The sequence below is a fragment of the Orbicella faveolata genome, unplaced genomic scaffold (genome assembly GCF_042242905.1).
Source record: "Orbicella faveolata isolate gen_17 unplaced genomic scaffold, um_ofav_v1 contig_13, whole genome shotgun sequence".
Taxonomy (NCBI): domain Eukaryota; kingdom Metazoa; phylum Cnidaria; class Anthozoa; order Scleractinia; family Merulinidae; genus Orbicella; species Orbicella faveolata.
The window spans coordinates 17,745,933-17,762,500 of NW_028301540.1; the positions used below are offsets into that span (position 1 = coordinate 17,745,933).

Here is a 16,568-nt window from a genome sequence, read left to right on the forward strand (position 1 = left end):
GAAACAAGTCAGATTTGTTGATTGATGCTTCAACCAATCAGAAACACTTGAGAGCGGAAGTGCAAGTAAAGCCAAATACACCCAAACGAGGTTGGTTTTATGACGTCACGTCTCCTTCCATCTAATTACGTCATGTGACAAAAATATGCATTGAAGAGACGCGAGGGAAAAGAACTATTTTACGGGAAATTTCACCTTTTTTGGGAGGGAAATTTCCATTTTCTTTTACATTAAACAATTTAGAAAAGTTTCAAGTAAACCCTTGAATGGGTTCTTAAATTTTGGTAGTTTTGAGGCTTCTGGGGCTCCTTAAAGCGTCGGTTTTCGAAGGCTTTATGAAGAAGGAAGGATTCAAAATGGAGGAGAGCGATGATAAACCGTTCCAGTGTACGGCACCTGGATGTGGACAGGTAAGGCTATCTGCCAGTTGTTCCTGTGTGTAGCTCTTCCTGGGGGAGTTTGGAAGCGACTGGTTTAATTTCACAGTGATGTCGTCACCTGTGATTCTTTCGCAGCCTTACGTAAGCCTACATTTAGCCAGCTTTTCACCTTCTCTCTCCACAGAGATTCGCCAACAACGATCACCTGGAAAGACACAAACAAAAGCACCAGCTTACTCTTAAATTCGGCTCGCTAAAAGGATCAGATATAACTGTTGCAGGTAACATTTTTTAGTTTACAGACTGCGCGAAGGTCACTGAGGATCACTTTTGATCAAATTCGACGCGTTCGAGTCGCTGTGATAAAAGAATTTAACTTCATTCTAGTTATTCTACGTGACAGTATGCATTTCCCGCCATATTCTAGTTCCTAATCGCCAAATAACTTCCCTGCTGTTGGAAATTTTTTTGGGATAAACTTGATCAACTCTTCTTTAGATAATCCCAAACAATTTTTGACGTGGTACATGTCATGGAGATTCTCACGGACGGTAGTGCGGTCTTGATGTAATAAATGTAGCAAGCACCTTGTTTTATTAATGAAGCACATGTGAGTATGCTTCTCAAGCTTTCCTCTCGAAGTATGTTGTGTTGCTGAGTGGTTCGTGAATGAGAAAACGGTTCAGTACGCTTTTGGTAACCACAGTAACACTAGGGAAAACTATATCTTGCAGTTGCTCATACAAGGATAAAGTGCACGAAATATTATATTTATTTGTAAACTATGTACAGTTAATGGTAGTATCAATCAAATAGAGACACCAGCAACTCCTTCCCACCCTTGGCGCACCCCACACATTTGACAAGTCATTGTTCCCAAGGGTGTGGGAATTTGACATCAGTGGATGTTATTGGGTTGGGTTGACACTCTATGGCAGGGGCAAGGGTCGTTTTGGCAGCTCTGGAAATTTGTAAGGGAGTTGACGAATGAAGGTCATTACGAGGAAGATACATGCATATTCACCTAAGTCTCTCTAGTGAAGCTGGCATCAAAATGTGGTAAGAACAAAAAAAAGTTGCACACCAGGTGATAGCCGAGTGTGTCACCGATGCTCTTACCACATTTTGACTTCTTCTGTGATCAATTACTGAACAGACACATGACAATGTGGAATTGACTTTTTACACAAAAAAGAGGCAAAAAATGTTTTAATGATGTCATCTACTGTCCTCTAATTGATCATAAGAAAGAATAAATCAAAATGCAAGAATAATCAGGCCTGTTATATACATGTAATGTAGCAATAAAATTTATTGATGCTTTTAAAGATACCAGTCTGTTTTATACTTTGGGAAAAGTAGTCTGGATGGAAAAAGTACTTTCTGTACGCAACAGTTTTAAACCCTGTTAATAGCAAATACAGTACTCTGAAGTGTTCCGCCACAGGCAAATGGTTTCAGCTATGCAGAACAACAACAACAACAACAGCAACAACAACAACAACAACAACAACAACAACCATTTTATTTTGCATAATACATAGAATATCATAAAGCAAAAGAATACATTAAACTTAAATACCGTATTTTCCCGTGTATAAGTCGACCTTTCAAGACCTAAAAATCGGTCCAAAAATTCGCCCTCGACTTATACATGGGTCAAAACTTGAGATCCAAGCGCCAGTCAAATAATTAGCATAATAATTGTCTTTCAATGTTAACAAACATGTGATAAGCGGCAGCACAGTTTACAATGTACGTTCGCTTAGCGATCTGTCTCTCCATATCAGAGCTTCAAGTTAAAATACATCAACATTTATTCGTTAAATTTTAACCTGGATCTTGTAGACACTCACTGGCTCAATTTTGTCATAAAGAACCAATATTTTTCCTTTAAATAAAGCTGTAGTAAAGCCGCTTGGAGAAAATATCTTTCGCGCTTGGAACTTCTCTGCTTGGTAACCTGGCAGGATACGAGTGCGAGGACTTCTGTACCAGTACTTGACCGATTTCAAGGCTTGACTACCAAGTTCCCAACACACGCTTTGCACTTTGTTTATGGCGTCGTACTGAAAGTCGTGAGCTTCTTTGGTGTTTTGCCTGTCTTATAAAGCCACTTTTAATCTCTTCGCACTTAAACAGGCTTGTTTGAAATCCTTTCGTTTGATTTTTGTGAGCATTTTACAAAAATTATCATCGAAAAGTCTGCATGCACATGTGTTGCTAAACTGGGTAAAACGCTCGTATACGTGCCATAATAAGCTTTAAAACTGCGCATTGAAACATGCTGTGATTTGTTTACATATCTGTGGTAGCTGAAAGATAATTTTAAGAAATACAAGATAAGTTTTCCAAGAAATTCTTACCTGGAAATTAAGAAAATCTAGTTTTTGGCCTCAAAAATTGGGGGTCGACTTATACACGGGATCGACTAATACACAGGTAAATACGGTAAGCAAAAAAAACTTTTCAAAATAGTAAAAACTAAACGAGGTGAGTAGACAAGGTCATTTGCCATACTTTATTAAAACTGTTTTGAATGCTGCACTCCCATCATACTTTGTTTATCAGTTACGTTTGCTGCATGAATAGAGTGGCCTTTGAAACAGCTAAATGTATACATAACAAAAAGTCAAAAAAGCAAGTTATTATACCCATTTTGTAGAGCTAAATCTTGCTTAATACAATTCACTAGGTTTAAGTTACATACATGTATATTCACATTGTATCTTCATTTATTTTTTTGAGGAAGGAAATTTGCAAAGAGTAAGCCCTGTATTCAATATTTCTTGTCGCTTCTTCTTGTAGATCAGACACCAACACCAACAAGATTCTTAAGGAACTGTGAAGAAGAAGGACTCTTTCAAGATTTAGAAAATCCATTTGATCAGGTTTGTAATAACCATTTTGAATTTTACTTCACTCTGACATGAATGATGTGTCTTAGCCCGTGTTTTCATGAGAGATGTTTACCTTGGTTTTGTTTTAACCTTACTGAAGTGAAATTTTTGATTGTGTAAACACAGTAGTAAAGCTCGGTAAATGGCGGCAAAAACAAAAGTAAGCCAACCTATGTTGGTCAACAGTTGAACGCCTCATCAGGCATGGTTTAGTTCAGTAATGGACGGTAACCGAGGAAAAGCAGATGTTGTCACAATATCTTGGCAGTAAGTGTTCATACATGCAGCGCGTAAAGAAGAGAAAAATAGACAAAGAATCCTCCTAATGTAAGTAGGTTTCAAGTCAGTGGGTAAAAAGAGCTAAATAAACTCATGTTTAGGCAAAGAAATCCCGGACTGCCGTTTCCTGTTCATCGTCAAGTGCCCTAAGCGTTTCCTTTCTGTTAGAAGTTCAGTAGCTTAGTAGCAGTGTACAGGCAGGCACAACTACAAGAAGACCTACCACAAATAGAGAGAAAAAATCATAATTCAGGTCTATGGAGGAGAAAGGCAAAAGTTAGAATTTAAAGCTGCCCTGAATAAGAAGAAGTACTGGTAAACATTCACGTCGCCGGGGCTTCGTGGCAGATGCCGTTTCAGGTTTTTTGCAGGAAGAGGCTCAGCGAGACATCAAAATTTTCTTTCCACTATACATGTACAAAGCTTTACATATAAGGAGAGTTTGACCCTACAGCACTGCAAGCAAAATTTTATAATTTTCCAATAGTTTCTGAGCAACATTGCAGCACTTGTTTTCCGAGAAAACCTCAAACCATCTGTTGTATGTGGCCTACTTTAGTTAATTAGTTTCATGTAACAGCTTCTCTAATAACTGCGGTTTAGTTATGAAACCTCGGTGAGCAGTAACAGTAGTAAACCTCTCTCATGAAAACACGGCATTAAGTTCTGAACTAGGAAAAGTAGAGTTTATTTGTCACTTGTTGACTCATTCCAAGGGATATAAGTCTAGATTTCCTTGCATTAAGTCAATACACTATGAAACATAACTCACAAGAAGTACATGGAAGGAAATAATTGTGGGAAGGTACTCAGGAAACAATATTGGCTGTGGCCACATCAACACCATCAGAAGGCCTGTATGTCTGGTTGTTGTCTTTGTTCCATATCTTATCATATCTTTGGCAGGAAATAGTTGTTGAAAATTAAGAAATATGGTCAAAGTTTTATAGGGTGTTTCAAAGAATACATGCAATGTTTTTGCATTATACAACTTTTTCTTTGCATTTCAGTTTGTAGTAATGCAAAGAGATGTCATCTAGACAATTTCTAAGTTGTAAAACCAGCAGTGTCTTAAATGAGAACATCAGATACATGTAATATGAATAATTAAATAAAATGTACCATCTAAGAACAAACTTGCTGTTGTTTAAGGCATCTTGTTACATAATGGGTGTCAAATATTGTGAAATATTGTGAGGTTAAACAAGAAAAAATTTCAAACCATTAGCCATACATGTAAAAGAGCGTGGTCGCTTGTATTGGGTTCCGACTACCGGTACTAGTGATTTGGCAAGCAGAATTTGGCATTTTGGGAATCTGGGTGACAATGAAAGGTGTTGACTCAGAGAGGTTTGATTATTTTACCTTACAAGTGTACAGGAGGAGTCAATACTAAAGGTAATTATTGTGAAACCCACTCTAATGACATAATTAAACAAACGGGCTTATAGTGAACCAATCATAAACAAGAATTTGATACAATTAACGCTGTACCACTCCAAAACCAGCACTGGTGATACCAGTTATTTGTAACTTAGCTAAAAAAGGCAATGGCAGTTTTTGGTGCCTCTTTTTTGGGCCTGTTTAGGTTTCACTGTGGTAGTTACATGGTCAACTTTTTTAGGTGACTGTACTCTGTATTCCAGTCTCTTGCTTTGTTAAATACTCCTTGGGATATTTATTTATAAGTGTTATTTAAAGCCAATGTTGTTGATGTGATGTGATTCTTTACAGGATTTCAAGAGAGCCACTGATCAGGTGAGATTATATTATTCTACAAGCTGATTGTTCATAGAATCACTATGTCCTAATGTTAAGCTACATCTATCCAACATTTCATTGTTTAGCTCGTACATTGATCGATGAGACTGATAAAAATACTTTATGCTAAACAATCTCAGGAGGGATTGTTCTTGGTCATCCATTGATACGAGTAGTGTGTTTCTGATGAGCAGTGTAAACAAGGCAACCACATGAATAAAGCAAAGAGCAATACAATATCTTGTCATTCAGATTACCTCAAAATGAGCTCCAGGAAATATGCACCCCTAGGAAGGTCATTGGAACTTGGAGGGGGAGGGTGGTTTCAAAAGTCTTTGTTTATAAAGTAAAGTATGAAGCTAATCTGGAGTTCCCCAAGGATTTGGGGTTCGATCCAAAAAAATTCTTCCTTGGAAGGGGTATGAATGTTTCCTGTCCAGAACAATAAAATTTCTAACTTATGTAAGATTATTAATGAAATAAACAAGTGAAGTATTTCTTTGTATTTTGGTGTCAGAAACAAATTCTGTTAGGAAATGCATGTACATGCATGTGTTATAAAGTAGGTAAACTTTGTGTCGGGCGAAGTGGTCCACACAGCTGAAGCTTACATGTATTCATTTTATTTATTTATTTATCCTGGTTTCCGTAGCATTAAGTGACTAGAAGTATTTCTACTCCCCCCTGGATGGGACTCTAGTCAATCACAGAATTACCCCCAGCATTAAATATGCCAGTACCCATTTATAAATACACCTGAGTGGACAGAGACACTGTGAGAGTAAAGTGTGTTGCGCAAGGACACAACACTGTGACTGGGGTCTAGCATACTTACCATTTAGGCACTGCACCTCCATGCAGTGGAGTGAAATACATGCTATACACTAGTGATATTCAAACAGTAATATACACCAGTGATATCACATTCAATAATATGCACTGAATATATTATTTTGTTTTAGTATTATTTTAGATTAGCCCCACAGGGGCAAGGAAAAATGTGATAAATGAGTAATAATTATATCTTCTAATGTTTTCTGCTAAACTATCAAATACCGGATTGGAGTTGATTTTCACTTGTACATGTGTTACAACAGTATAACACAGAATGCTAAAGTGTAATATTGTCTGATGCTGAGGTCATATAGCATACATGTAACAGTGATAAAGAGAGCATACATGTATCACCTCTTTTCTGAATTTAGTTATAAATTCTGAAAATTAGTTATACATCCAGGGCTTTTTTCCATTATTTTAAATCTCCATTTTTAACATGACAAAGAGAATGTTTTTCAATTGATTGAGTGTTGAAAGTAATCTGGAAATTACATGTACTTTCATTTGGTTTTGGTTTTGGTTTTGGTTTTACTACGGTCTGAAATAAGCTTAGTAGTTCTGACTGGTTTGGGTTTTACGATACTCAGTTGAAAACCACTCTATGACGAAAGAATGAGTTGCGTGTATAAGTTTATCCTTAAGTCATATTATCACCAGTTTTACCAGTACATTACGGTTAAAGGAAACTGGTCTATTCTATCGCAAACGTTTGATGACCAGAAGTAAGAAGGTGAAAGACTAAACCCTATCGCACTGCAGTCCAGTACGGTAAATGTTACACGGTAAATGTTTTGTTTTCATTAAACGCACTTTTAATATTTTGTTGTCATTACACGCACTTAATGAGTTCCAGTTGAACAACTGCGTGTAATTTTACACGCAATATCACGTCTACTGCGTGAAATTACGCGCATGCAATTACAGATATTTTCGTGCATTTGCGTGTAAGGTGCATGGACACTGCGTGGACACTGCGTGGACACTGCGTGGACACTGCGTGGGCACTGCGGGGACACTGCGTGTAATGTGCATGTAGTACACATGCTTTACGCGCGTGTAATGCTGCAGTCCCTTTGACCGGTACTGTACATTTAGCTCTCACTGGATGCAGTTACTTGTACACGTATATTGTCTCTGAAATACTTTGTGATTGTTCCAATGCATGAAGGCAATTGTTTCTTACTTCACAGCCTTCCAACTCATCAAGCGCTCAGCCCACAGCTAAATTGCCTTCTGATCACAGCCAAACCTCAGTTACCAACAACACAGTTCCAACACAAAGTGTTATTGTTATTGATGATTCCTCGTCCAAGGTTGAGCTAGCACCACCAGTACAGAATACTGCAACTACAGAAACAAAGAAGACAATTATATCTGCTGCTCCAGTCTCAGTGCTTGTACGTGTTCCAGCTCATATTCCACCAGCAATACCTGCTTCCATAGCTGCTCCTAATGCTCAGGTCCCCTCTGCACTACCAGTGCCAAGCCATATCCACGGACGTCTCAACTCTACCAGCAGCAGCTCAATGCCTATCCCATCCATCCCTACGCCAGCTATTGTTACCAGTCCCAGTGCAAGTAGTCCTCCTTCCTTCATGGGCAGTGCAAAACAGGTTTGTTGTCTCAAAGAATTTTGAGTGGTTTATTTATTTCAAGTTGTCAACTTTATAATGTTACTTTTGCCACCACCAGTAGGCCCATACATGTATCACCTCTTTTCTGAATTTAATGGTAAATTCAGGGCTTTTTTCCATTATTTTAGAATCTCCATTTTTAACATGACAAAGAGAGTGGTTTTCAATTGACCAAGTGTTGAAAGTAATCTGGAAATTACTTTCATTTGGTTTTGGTTTTGGTTTTGGTTTTACTGCAGTCTGAAATAAGCTGAGTAGTTCTGTTTTTTCCTGGCCTGTCTGTGGCTACTACACTTGAATGCTCTAGTCGATTCACTCGTGATATGGAAAATGAACAGTTTCTCTGCTCATGGAATTGTACCCAAATGCTTTTCCCAGTACTGAGCTGTGTTCCTGCTATGCATATGGCAAACAAACTTGCCTTTAGTTTAGCAACCTATTGCAAATATTCCAAGCAGTGTTTTAACTGTTGCAGCTTGCCATAGAATACTTTACAATTATTGGACAAAATGAGGTTGGGCAAAATATCGTGATTTGTCAGTGGCAAGCAGATCAATTATTTGCCAAAGCTGAAGGCTGAGGCAAATACATGTAATTGATCTGCGAGACACTGACAAATCACGATATTTTTTGATTACCGAGGTCAATAATTGTTTTGTCATTCGACCACCAGGTTTGTTTTCATATTAAATTTACAACACTCTCTGACAGCTCAGGGAAGCGAGCTGCCATTGTTCACACAAGAGCGTGGTTACAATTACGCATGAGCAGAATATCATTTGCAGCAAAACACATTTAGTTGGTATTATGCATGAGCACACCATTGTTTGTGGGCAGTTATGTGCAGGTCACGTGGTGGGCTCACGGACAATGAAAAGGAAGGAAAAAAATACATTGAATGATCATGTAAACTGCTTGCACTTAAGAGATCACGCTACAAAAGTTGCCAATTGCTCAGTGTGGAAAGCATCATTATCTTGTTCCAAAATAAGCGTGAATTTTGATTCAAGTTTTGTGAATTTTTAGTGGGATGTTTTGTTATTCATTTCCACTTGTTATTACGCAGTATTATTATGGATTAGCGACCCAGCAAGCCCTGGTCTGTTAAATCTAGAAGCAACTCGATCTCTTCTGCTTGCTTTAAATTTCAATTGCAGCGTCTTAAGGAGCAACTGAAACTCCACCAAGCTGCTCAGTCCAATAATATCATCCATCGTGCCATGACAGAAGCAGTTGACATGGTAACATCACAACATAATGAAATACCAAGTCCTGGAAACCATATTAATCACTCTCAGAATCCAAGCACAATTGTTGCTAACAGCAACATCACTCAACAGGATATCAAGAGAGGAACAGGCTCCTCGTAAGTCAAATCAAGCAATCTTTGTTTACGCTTATTCTTTAAAGAGCGATGTCACGATACAGTATGTCATTTATTCTACATGTACTAGCCTTCTAAGGTAGTAAACCCTCAAGGAAGCATTAGAAGTCAAAATTTGTATAAATCTACCCGGGAAATCTACCAGCATTTTATCACGAATGCCGTTCTCCTATTGGTTACGCTACTCTATCTATCTTCTGTAGTTGTAGATAGAATTGCGCTTGTTTACAAAATGATGGCCGCTTTCCGTTTTGGCAGTGTCTGTGGAGAGGATTTCGATAGAGTTTTGAGCGAGTTGTATTATTCGCTCTCGATTCCTATGCGATACGAAATTTCGAGCTCATAATCTAATTCTAATAACTAAAGTTTTCGATAAACAATTAAGAATGAAAAGCAGCGATATTAAAGAATGACGTTTCGACGGCTCCATGCCATCATTCTCAAATTCAAATAAGATACGTTACGTGAGTTCATTATATAGTGAATGTACGTGTGAAGGCCTCAGTGCATAAAAAACGGAACCCAAACCACCTCTTGTTAACGAACGATGCGTTGTTTATGAATACAAATGTGATCTGTTCGACGCAGATTATGTCGACTATACATGCCGACACCTATTTCAGCGCATTAATGAGCATAAGCATTCTGTCATTGGTAAACACCTGCGGGACGTACACAATCTGAGGAACAAAGATCTCCGTGAACAATTTACAATCCTCAAGAAATGCCGTCGGAAACTGGATTGTTTAATTTATAAAATGCTCTTCATCAAAAACAAAAAACCAACACTTAACACTCAATCTGACTCCGTTAAAAGCAAAACTTTTTATTTGACAGTTCAAGCGCACCACGCTTGGTATTTTTATTCATCGATTATTTTTCTCTCTTAATCATACGCACTGAGACCTTCACACGTACATTCACTATATAATGAACTCACGTAACGTATCTTATTTGAATTTGAGAATGACGGCATGGAGCCGTCGAAACGTCATTCTTTAATATCGCTGCTTCATAATCTAATTGTAAATAAAAATGAATGGTTATGGCTGAGAAAGATATGACGTACTTGAAAAAGTTGCATATCTGTGATGTAGCTACCTAACGTGTTCTGAGACGAGTTTTACAAGGCAGTAACTGTGCAACTACACTGTATTCACTTACAAAGAATTAACTTTGATTTACGATACAGAATTTCTAAATCAAATTGCTTTTCCATAGAAAACGTCCGCGAAGAACGCAAGATGAGCTGGATCCCGATGAGCGAAGAAAACGCTTCCTTGAAAGAAATCGGTGAGTACACAAAATAAATACTACGGTATCTTCACTTGAGAAAAATTCTCATCAAGTGGTCTTGTAACCAGTAAGTAACTAAGGAAGGATAGAAAAGGTACGTCAAGGTAATGACTTCCAGTCCAGGTTCTACTTTTGTACATGTCTGTACACCGTGATTTAAGGTAGGTGTCGTAATGAAGTGGCATTAAGTTCTTGGCTTCTCTTTCAGAGCTGCAGCCACCAGGTGTAGAGAAAAAAGGAAGATTTGGGTGCAGCAGTTAGAGAAAAAAGCTGATGATCTTAGTAACACTAACGCACATCTGCAGGTAAGGCTAGTCAACTTCAACACCCCAACTAATATTCCTGCGCTCTCCACCAATTACATAATTTCGTCCAATGTTATCAATTACGACTTTAAGACTACTGGACGGTAAGTAAAATGATATTTTTAAGGGGAAATTGTGAGTAAATGTTTTGTCACAGGAACAGTTTACTAAGAGATAAAATTTTCTTTGATGGTTCTTTAGGGTGAAATAACTCTTCTGCGAACCGAAGTTGCTCAGTTGAAATCTCTTCTTCTGGCTCACAAGGACTGCCCCGTCACAATAGCACAGCAACGAAACAATCAGATGTTAAGTAAGTATACCGACTGAGCAGTAATCCTGCTGATTGGCAAACTACAGTCTATGAACACGGAAACAAATTCGATGTATTTGTTTTGGCGACCTAACAACAGTATATATAATCCTCGCTGCTAGGCAATAGGGTGTTTGGGCGAAGCATAAAGACCTTGATGGCGAGCGATATTTGGTCTGTGTGTGGTTAATTTTGGATTGTAGAGTCAAATTAAACACCTTGAATTCTTCGGCTTAGGTTATGTGAAGAGAAGTTAAAAAAGGGTGATTTTCAGCTCTCATTTCCTTCTTATCGGTTAAGCTTTGATATTTCTGCTCATAAAGGACAGCAGTCAAGTCTTCCTCGTATTGTTAGAACAGTATGTACAGTGAATTAACAAGAGATGTTTATTTTTCAAAAACAACAGATCATCAAGTAGGTGAGCAAACAAATGGAGTTATAACAAGTAACTCTCACGCTGATCCGGCGGCCTCGGCTGAAGATGTCGCTACCAGTGCTCTCACGCAAATGGCTCACCGAGCTACCCTGGAACTAGAAAATCTCGCTGCTACTACGATGTCAACTGTTTCAAATCCGCAGGGAGTGATAACGACAAACAGTAATCCTATAGGAGTGTAGAACAACATGTCATGCAGTGCTACATATAGAGACAGCATACATTAGGAGGGTGCGACCGGCGGCGCGTCAAGATATATCAATTAATTATGTCTATTTATGCAGAGTTCAAAGAGAACTGATTATATTTGGACAATAATATCTTGCTACAAATAGCTGTGAGAGTGTTTTGTTCAACTTACCTCGTGAAAATGTCATTCTTAATATAATACTATCGCTTCATTTAGTGTTCACTCGTTTTTACCAACATATTCAATTTATTTTACTTTTTAAGAGTGCAGCTATACCCCATAGAAAAGAGTTTTTGCATGCCATAGTTTGCACCAGTAAATAGAGGACAAATAGCTATAAGAGTGTTTTGTGTTGAACTGCTGTTGGTGTCAGTGAATAGCGCTGCTGGTGTCGCACGTACGTGATGGTAACTCCGTTTATTATTATTTAAACCACAAACTGTTTGGTGTAAGTCGTTAATGTTTGTATGCTGGTCTTGGCTGTGTCTTTTTGTACCGCTTGAGCCAAACGTTTGCGTCCGCGGTGTTTTAATAAGTACTCGGCTGAAAAACCCAGTTTTAAGCCTACCTTATCTAAATGCATCATCAGTGTTTGTCTGTTGTGTTTCTTTATTCTATTTATGTCAGTTGCGTAAGGGCCGGTGATGGTGTTGTGTACTTGAAATTGCCATCACGAATTTTTAGCCCAAAAGGGATGAGCTGTCGGACCGGATTTTAACTGATGTCCAAGCCGTGGTGCTTTTAAATAAGTCTGATGATTTAGCTGACGTGATTTAATAATCCTTGTGTGTTTACACAGTATATTATTAGTTAGGATTGCCTTGAACATTGTGTTGTAATATATGAAGCCTTGTAAATAACGACCAACAAAGGATACACTTTACAACGGTCGCCGGGAAACATCTTTATTGTAGCTACACCTTGGTGTGTTCTTAAATAAAGTGCAGTTTCTCACTCGCCTCCACAGACTAGACATTTGTCGAAAACTATATTTGTTATCTTAACAAAGCAGTGTGTGAGACCAAAGGCTAGAGAGTAAGTTATCGGCAACTAATAGTTATCGACAATGACGTTTTTGACTGTTCTTCAATCTCGTTCCCAGAGTCTTCGTTCCCCTTGACCAGCGGTCGGAAAACGAGAGCTCTGGAAGCAACCATTTTGAAATAACCGAATTCTGCCCATCCGGTTTCACTGTGCAGTCTGCAACTATGGCGCACGCCTGAAATGGTTGCTCCCAGAGCTCTCGTTTTCCGACCGCAGGTCAAGGGGAACGAAGACTGGGAATGAGATTGCCCGTGTGTGGGTTTAGTTGTGGACAACAATCGAAACTGCGTTGTCAGTGGCTAGTTATTTGAGCATGTGTATTATGTTTTGAGCTCCAATGTGTGGATTGCTCGCATCGGACACAATTAGTTTCCTTGTCGATAACAAAAGAGAGAAGAAAGAAAGTACCTATCTTTTATTTTTTTCCGGAGAGTGGATTCGTCTAGGTCTTAGCTTCTACACAATTTATATCGTCGTGCAAGGGTTTGTCGGCTCGTTGTCTGAGTTGGTATTACATGTCCAGAATGTTGGACAGAAAAGCCTGGACGACCCCCGGGGTGCTGTCATCTTTAATTTTCCATACTGATGGAAAATTTTAAATGAAACCCCAAAGGAGATCAATTTTGGCGCGGTGCAGTTTATTTACACAATTTGAAGACAGACAAATAAGAGTAATAGTAACTTTATTGACAATAAAGACACTATGCTTTTATCTATGAAGAAAGTTTAAAAGATTTCATGCTTGGCAGTTTTAAACTGACAACCAACAAATTAAAAGGCGATCTCTATTGACATGCAACTATGAATCACCAATTCCTCGAATCATTAGTCAAAATATGTGCTGTTAACAGGTCTCCAAGGTAACTGGTCGTTTCGCCCGATAGCCAGTTCGTCCGATGCCTGTTCGCGCGGACTATAAGTCTCTCCGCCCGGACTGAAAGTCAGCCAAACAAGGATGTGTTAAAGTTCTTTCTTATAACTAAACGAGCGAGAAAGACCACATTGTCGGCAAACCAAACGTGTTTATTTCTCGTTTGTTAATCCATTGACCAAGGAGCTAACAGTCCGGGTGAACTGGCTTTCGGGCGAAACGACCGTAATTCCCCTCCAACAGTACGCGTCATTCACGCTTTTTATGATCTTCGCATGTGCTATGTTGAGATCATGCGAAATATTTTTTGCGAGTTCGAAATTCAAGGGAGCTTAGCGTCCTAGTCTGGACTTGACGTTTGGACTTGACGTATTTAGCGCAAATTCAGCGAATTGTAACATTAACTTATTTATGGAATTGATCGTGTATTAAGATCCCAAAAATGGGAAAAAGTGGTGGTAGCTATATAGGAGTCTCGTGGTCCATCAGTGCAATCGACCTTGCAGGAAACTGAGACAAATAAGGAAAACCTTTTGAATTTCAAAACATGAGAGATCTGTTTGGTAACTTTCACTTTCATAGTGGTGAAAATTCATTTCTGGGTTAGGCCTATTCCAAACCTCGTGCTACTGCGTGCCGAACTAAATTGAAAAATTAAATTGGACTTAAGCACGGCAGTAGCACGACGTTTAAAACCACTCACTTCGGCAGGCTAAGTTAAGTTCGGCACGACTACATACACTTAACACGGCAGACCTTGCCGTACCGCACGGCAGTAGCGCGACTTGACTTCAAACGGTGTGCTCTTGTCGTGCCGAACTAATTTCATAGCCTGCTGAGTCAGCTGCCGTTGCTTTCTAGCTTTTAAAATGGTCTTCAGCAAAGCAAACCTCTTCTGATCGTCGGCGTGACTGCATTAAATTCGACGTTTGAAACCACTGTCGTTTTTTTGTCATGTATGCCACTGCCGAGCAAATTCATTTGAACTCGGCACGGTAGTAGCACGACGTTTGGACTAGGCCTTACTCTGGTTGACATAACTAAGTTAACGTGATTGAACTGAGGTTTATATCAGTAGATCTCCAGTCTTACCATAACACTGAAGTTACAATACTGTTGTTGGGAGTCGTTTTTCATCGTCCGATGCTAGCGTTTGGCCCTATAAGAAAAGAATTGAATGATAGAAGCTTCAGTTCAATGCTTCAGACATGTTCTTATTTACGATTTCTTTTTTTTTTTGCACTATTAAGTATTAAACAGAATATGTTAACCATAAATTTTAGGTAACCTACCAACTGAAAGCACCATCTAGCGACCAATGTACCGACCAGCTGTGTTTCAAAACAACACGGAATGCAGTTGCCCAAAATAAAATTTGAATGCAGTCCCTGCTAGGGACTAGATAGAGCGTCCGCATGCCCACAATATGCGGGTCTTTTCATATAAGCAGTTGTACTGCTTCTTCTGCCTTCGGTATTTTTGTAATAGACAAAGAATTTGCCATTATTACGAAGCGAACACTTATAAATTAAATCTACCATTTGCGTCTAGTCGTGCTGCTATAAGAGCCTCTGGGATGAGCTAAGGGCACTCTTTTGTATTTCAATAATTCTAAAAACATTGATTTTACCGTAAGAAAAAAACTTACAGCAACAGTTACGCTGTTGGACTTGTGACTTGTCTCGGCGTCATGAGCTGGTTCTTCTTTGTAATCCTCGTTTGTGTCACTGGTCTTAGATACTGCAGACGGTTTTCTTGATGTCGACCTTGAATATTCTGAGGTATCAGACTGGTTATCTTGCTCATCAGGGTAAATATTGGGTCGTATCAAATGGGCCTGCTTCAAAAATAACAACAGCTGCGCTTTGTAGATATCATTGTCATCATCATCATCACCAATAAATTCCGGATTGGCTTGTCCTTTGGGGGTGGACTTGGGCACTGTTTTGTCCTCGTATATCACTTCCAGCGGTATTATAGTGCTGTGTCCATTTGTTTGAGAATCCTTGGAACTAGATAACCTAAAAAATACAGCTTATTATTGTCCAAGTGTTTAAACACAGTTCCACTAGCTCCCACTCATGTGATGAACTTAACTTTTTTACAGTTAAAGGATTTTAATTATCACATGCAAGCTATGTTTGTTGTTCAGCTCATGACAAGAGCTTCATCAAAGTCGCATTGCACCAAGGAATGACGAAACTCTCTTATTCACAAGTTGACGGTTCATATATGGATAACGCCTGTAAACACGTATTTAGGAATTTTCAAGAGTTTAACTGAATTAAAAAAAAAAACTCTTCAGGATTCTCTGATTTCAGAATACAAAAAGCTCAGTATGATAGAAGATTAATTGATTTTTACCTATTTCTCTGTTCAGCTTGCTTCCTGCGTCTTCGCAGCAAAAGAACAACAACAAAGATAAGAATCAAGAGAAATACACCACATGCCACTCCAACAGCTATCCAGATCTCAGCTGAAACTGAAGAGAAAAACAACGCCAGTTACCTCTTTGACTTCTTTTCACTTGTTTAGTATTAATTGATCATAAATCAAGTAGACAGCTCTTGTAATTAAAGTAGCTGATGCTATCAGATGGAGGGACTCCGCTAAGGGAGAAAAATGTTTGCAAATTTGATTTTAAAATACATATTTTTCATTTTGCTCTGAATTCTTTCAAGCAGTTCTTGATTACAATTCCTCTGACTCCACTGAGTATATAATCATTCCATAAGACAAATAAAGCTCCAACAGCTTGAAATATTCATTCACCTGAGCAGCGAACATCACCGTTGCAATCAATGTATTCTACATCTCGCCCCAAGTCCCTGCAGTCTTTTCCTCCATGTTGGGGTGGAGGATTTGTACATGTGCGGCTTCGGCGTCTTTGACCACCTTCACAGGTTGTGCTGCACTCAGTGAATTCAGACCACTCAGAATA

General features: G+C 38.8%; 2 protein-coding genes across 2 annotated transcripts in view; one reads left to right on the top strand and one right to left on the bottom strand.

Moving 5' to 3' along the window:
• Window positions 1–113: 113 nt before the first annotated feature.
• Window positions 114–12,683, top strand: LOC110053722 (cyclic AMP-dependent transcription factor ATF-7-like). Its single transcript, XM_020760028.2, has 10 exons — window positions 114–410; window positions 565–661; window positions 3,189–3,271; window positions 5,294–5,317; window positions 7,348–7,770; window positions 8,949–9,157; window positions 10,397–10,468; window positions 10,680–10,776; window positions 10,978–11,086; window positions 11,493–12,683. The coding sequence occupies exons 1-10, from the start codon at window positions 336–338 to the stop codon at window positions 11,702–11,704; spliced, it is 1,401 nt and encodes a 466-aa protein (XP_020615687.2). The 5' UTR covers window positions 114–335; the 3' UTR covers window positions 11,705–12,683.
• A 739-nt stretch (window positions 12,684–13,422) lies between these two features.
• LOC110053627 (uncharacterized) overlaps window positions 13,423–16,568 on the bottom strand; it is a 9,912-nt gene continuing 6,766 nt past the window's right edge. Inside the window, exons 7-10 of the mRNA XM_020759919.2 lie at window positions 16,400–16,568; window positions 15,992–16,109; window positions 15,276–15,648; window positions 13,423–14,786 (exon numbers count right to left, since the gene is read on the bottom strand). The exon at window positions 16,400–16,568 is cut by the window's right edge and continues 17 nt beyond it. Of these exons, the coding sequence (XP_020615578.1) occupies window positions 14,733–14,786; window positions 15,276–15,648; window positions 15,992–16,109; window positions 16,400–16,568 (714 nt within the window). The 3' untranslated portion in view covers window positions 13,423–14,732. The remainder of the gene's footprint in view (window positions 14,787–15,275; window positions 15,649–15,991; window positions 16,110–16,399) is intronic.

Excerpts from the sequence above, each read along its gene's own strand:
- LOC110053722 (XM_020760028.2), top strand. The coding sequence starts at position 336 with ATGAAGAAGGAAGGATTCAAAATGGAGGAGAGCGATGATAAACCGTTC. Across the intron at positions 5,318-7,347 it reads TCAAGAGAGCCACTGATCAG|CCTTCCAACTCATCAAGCGC; the intron begins GTGAGATTATAT and ends CTTACTTCACAG. Across the intron at positions 9,158-10,396 it reads AAGAGAGGAACAGGCTCCTC|AAAACGTCCGCGAAGAACGC; the intron begins GTAAGTCAAATC and ends GCTTTTCCATAG.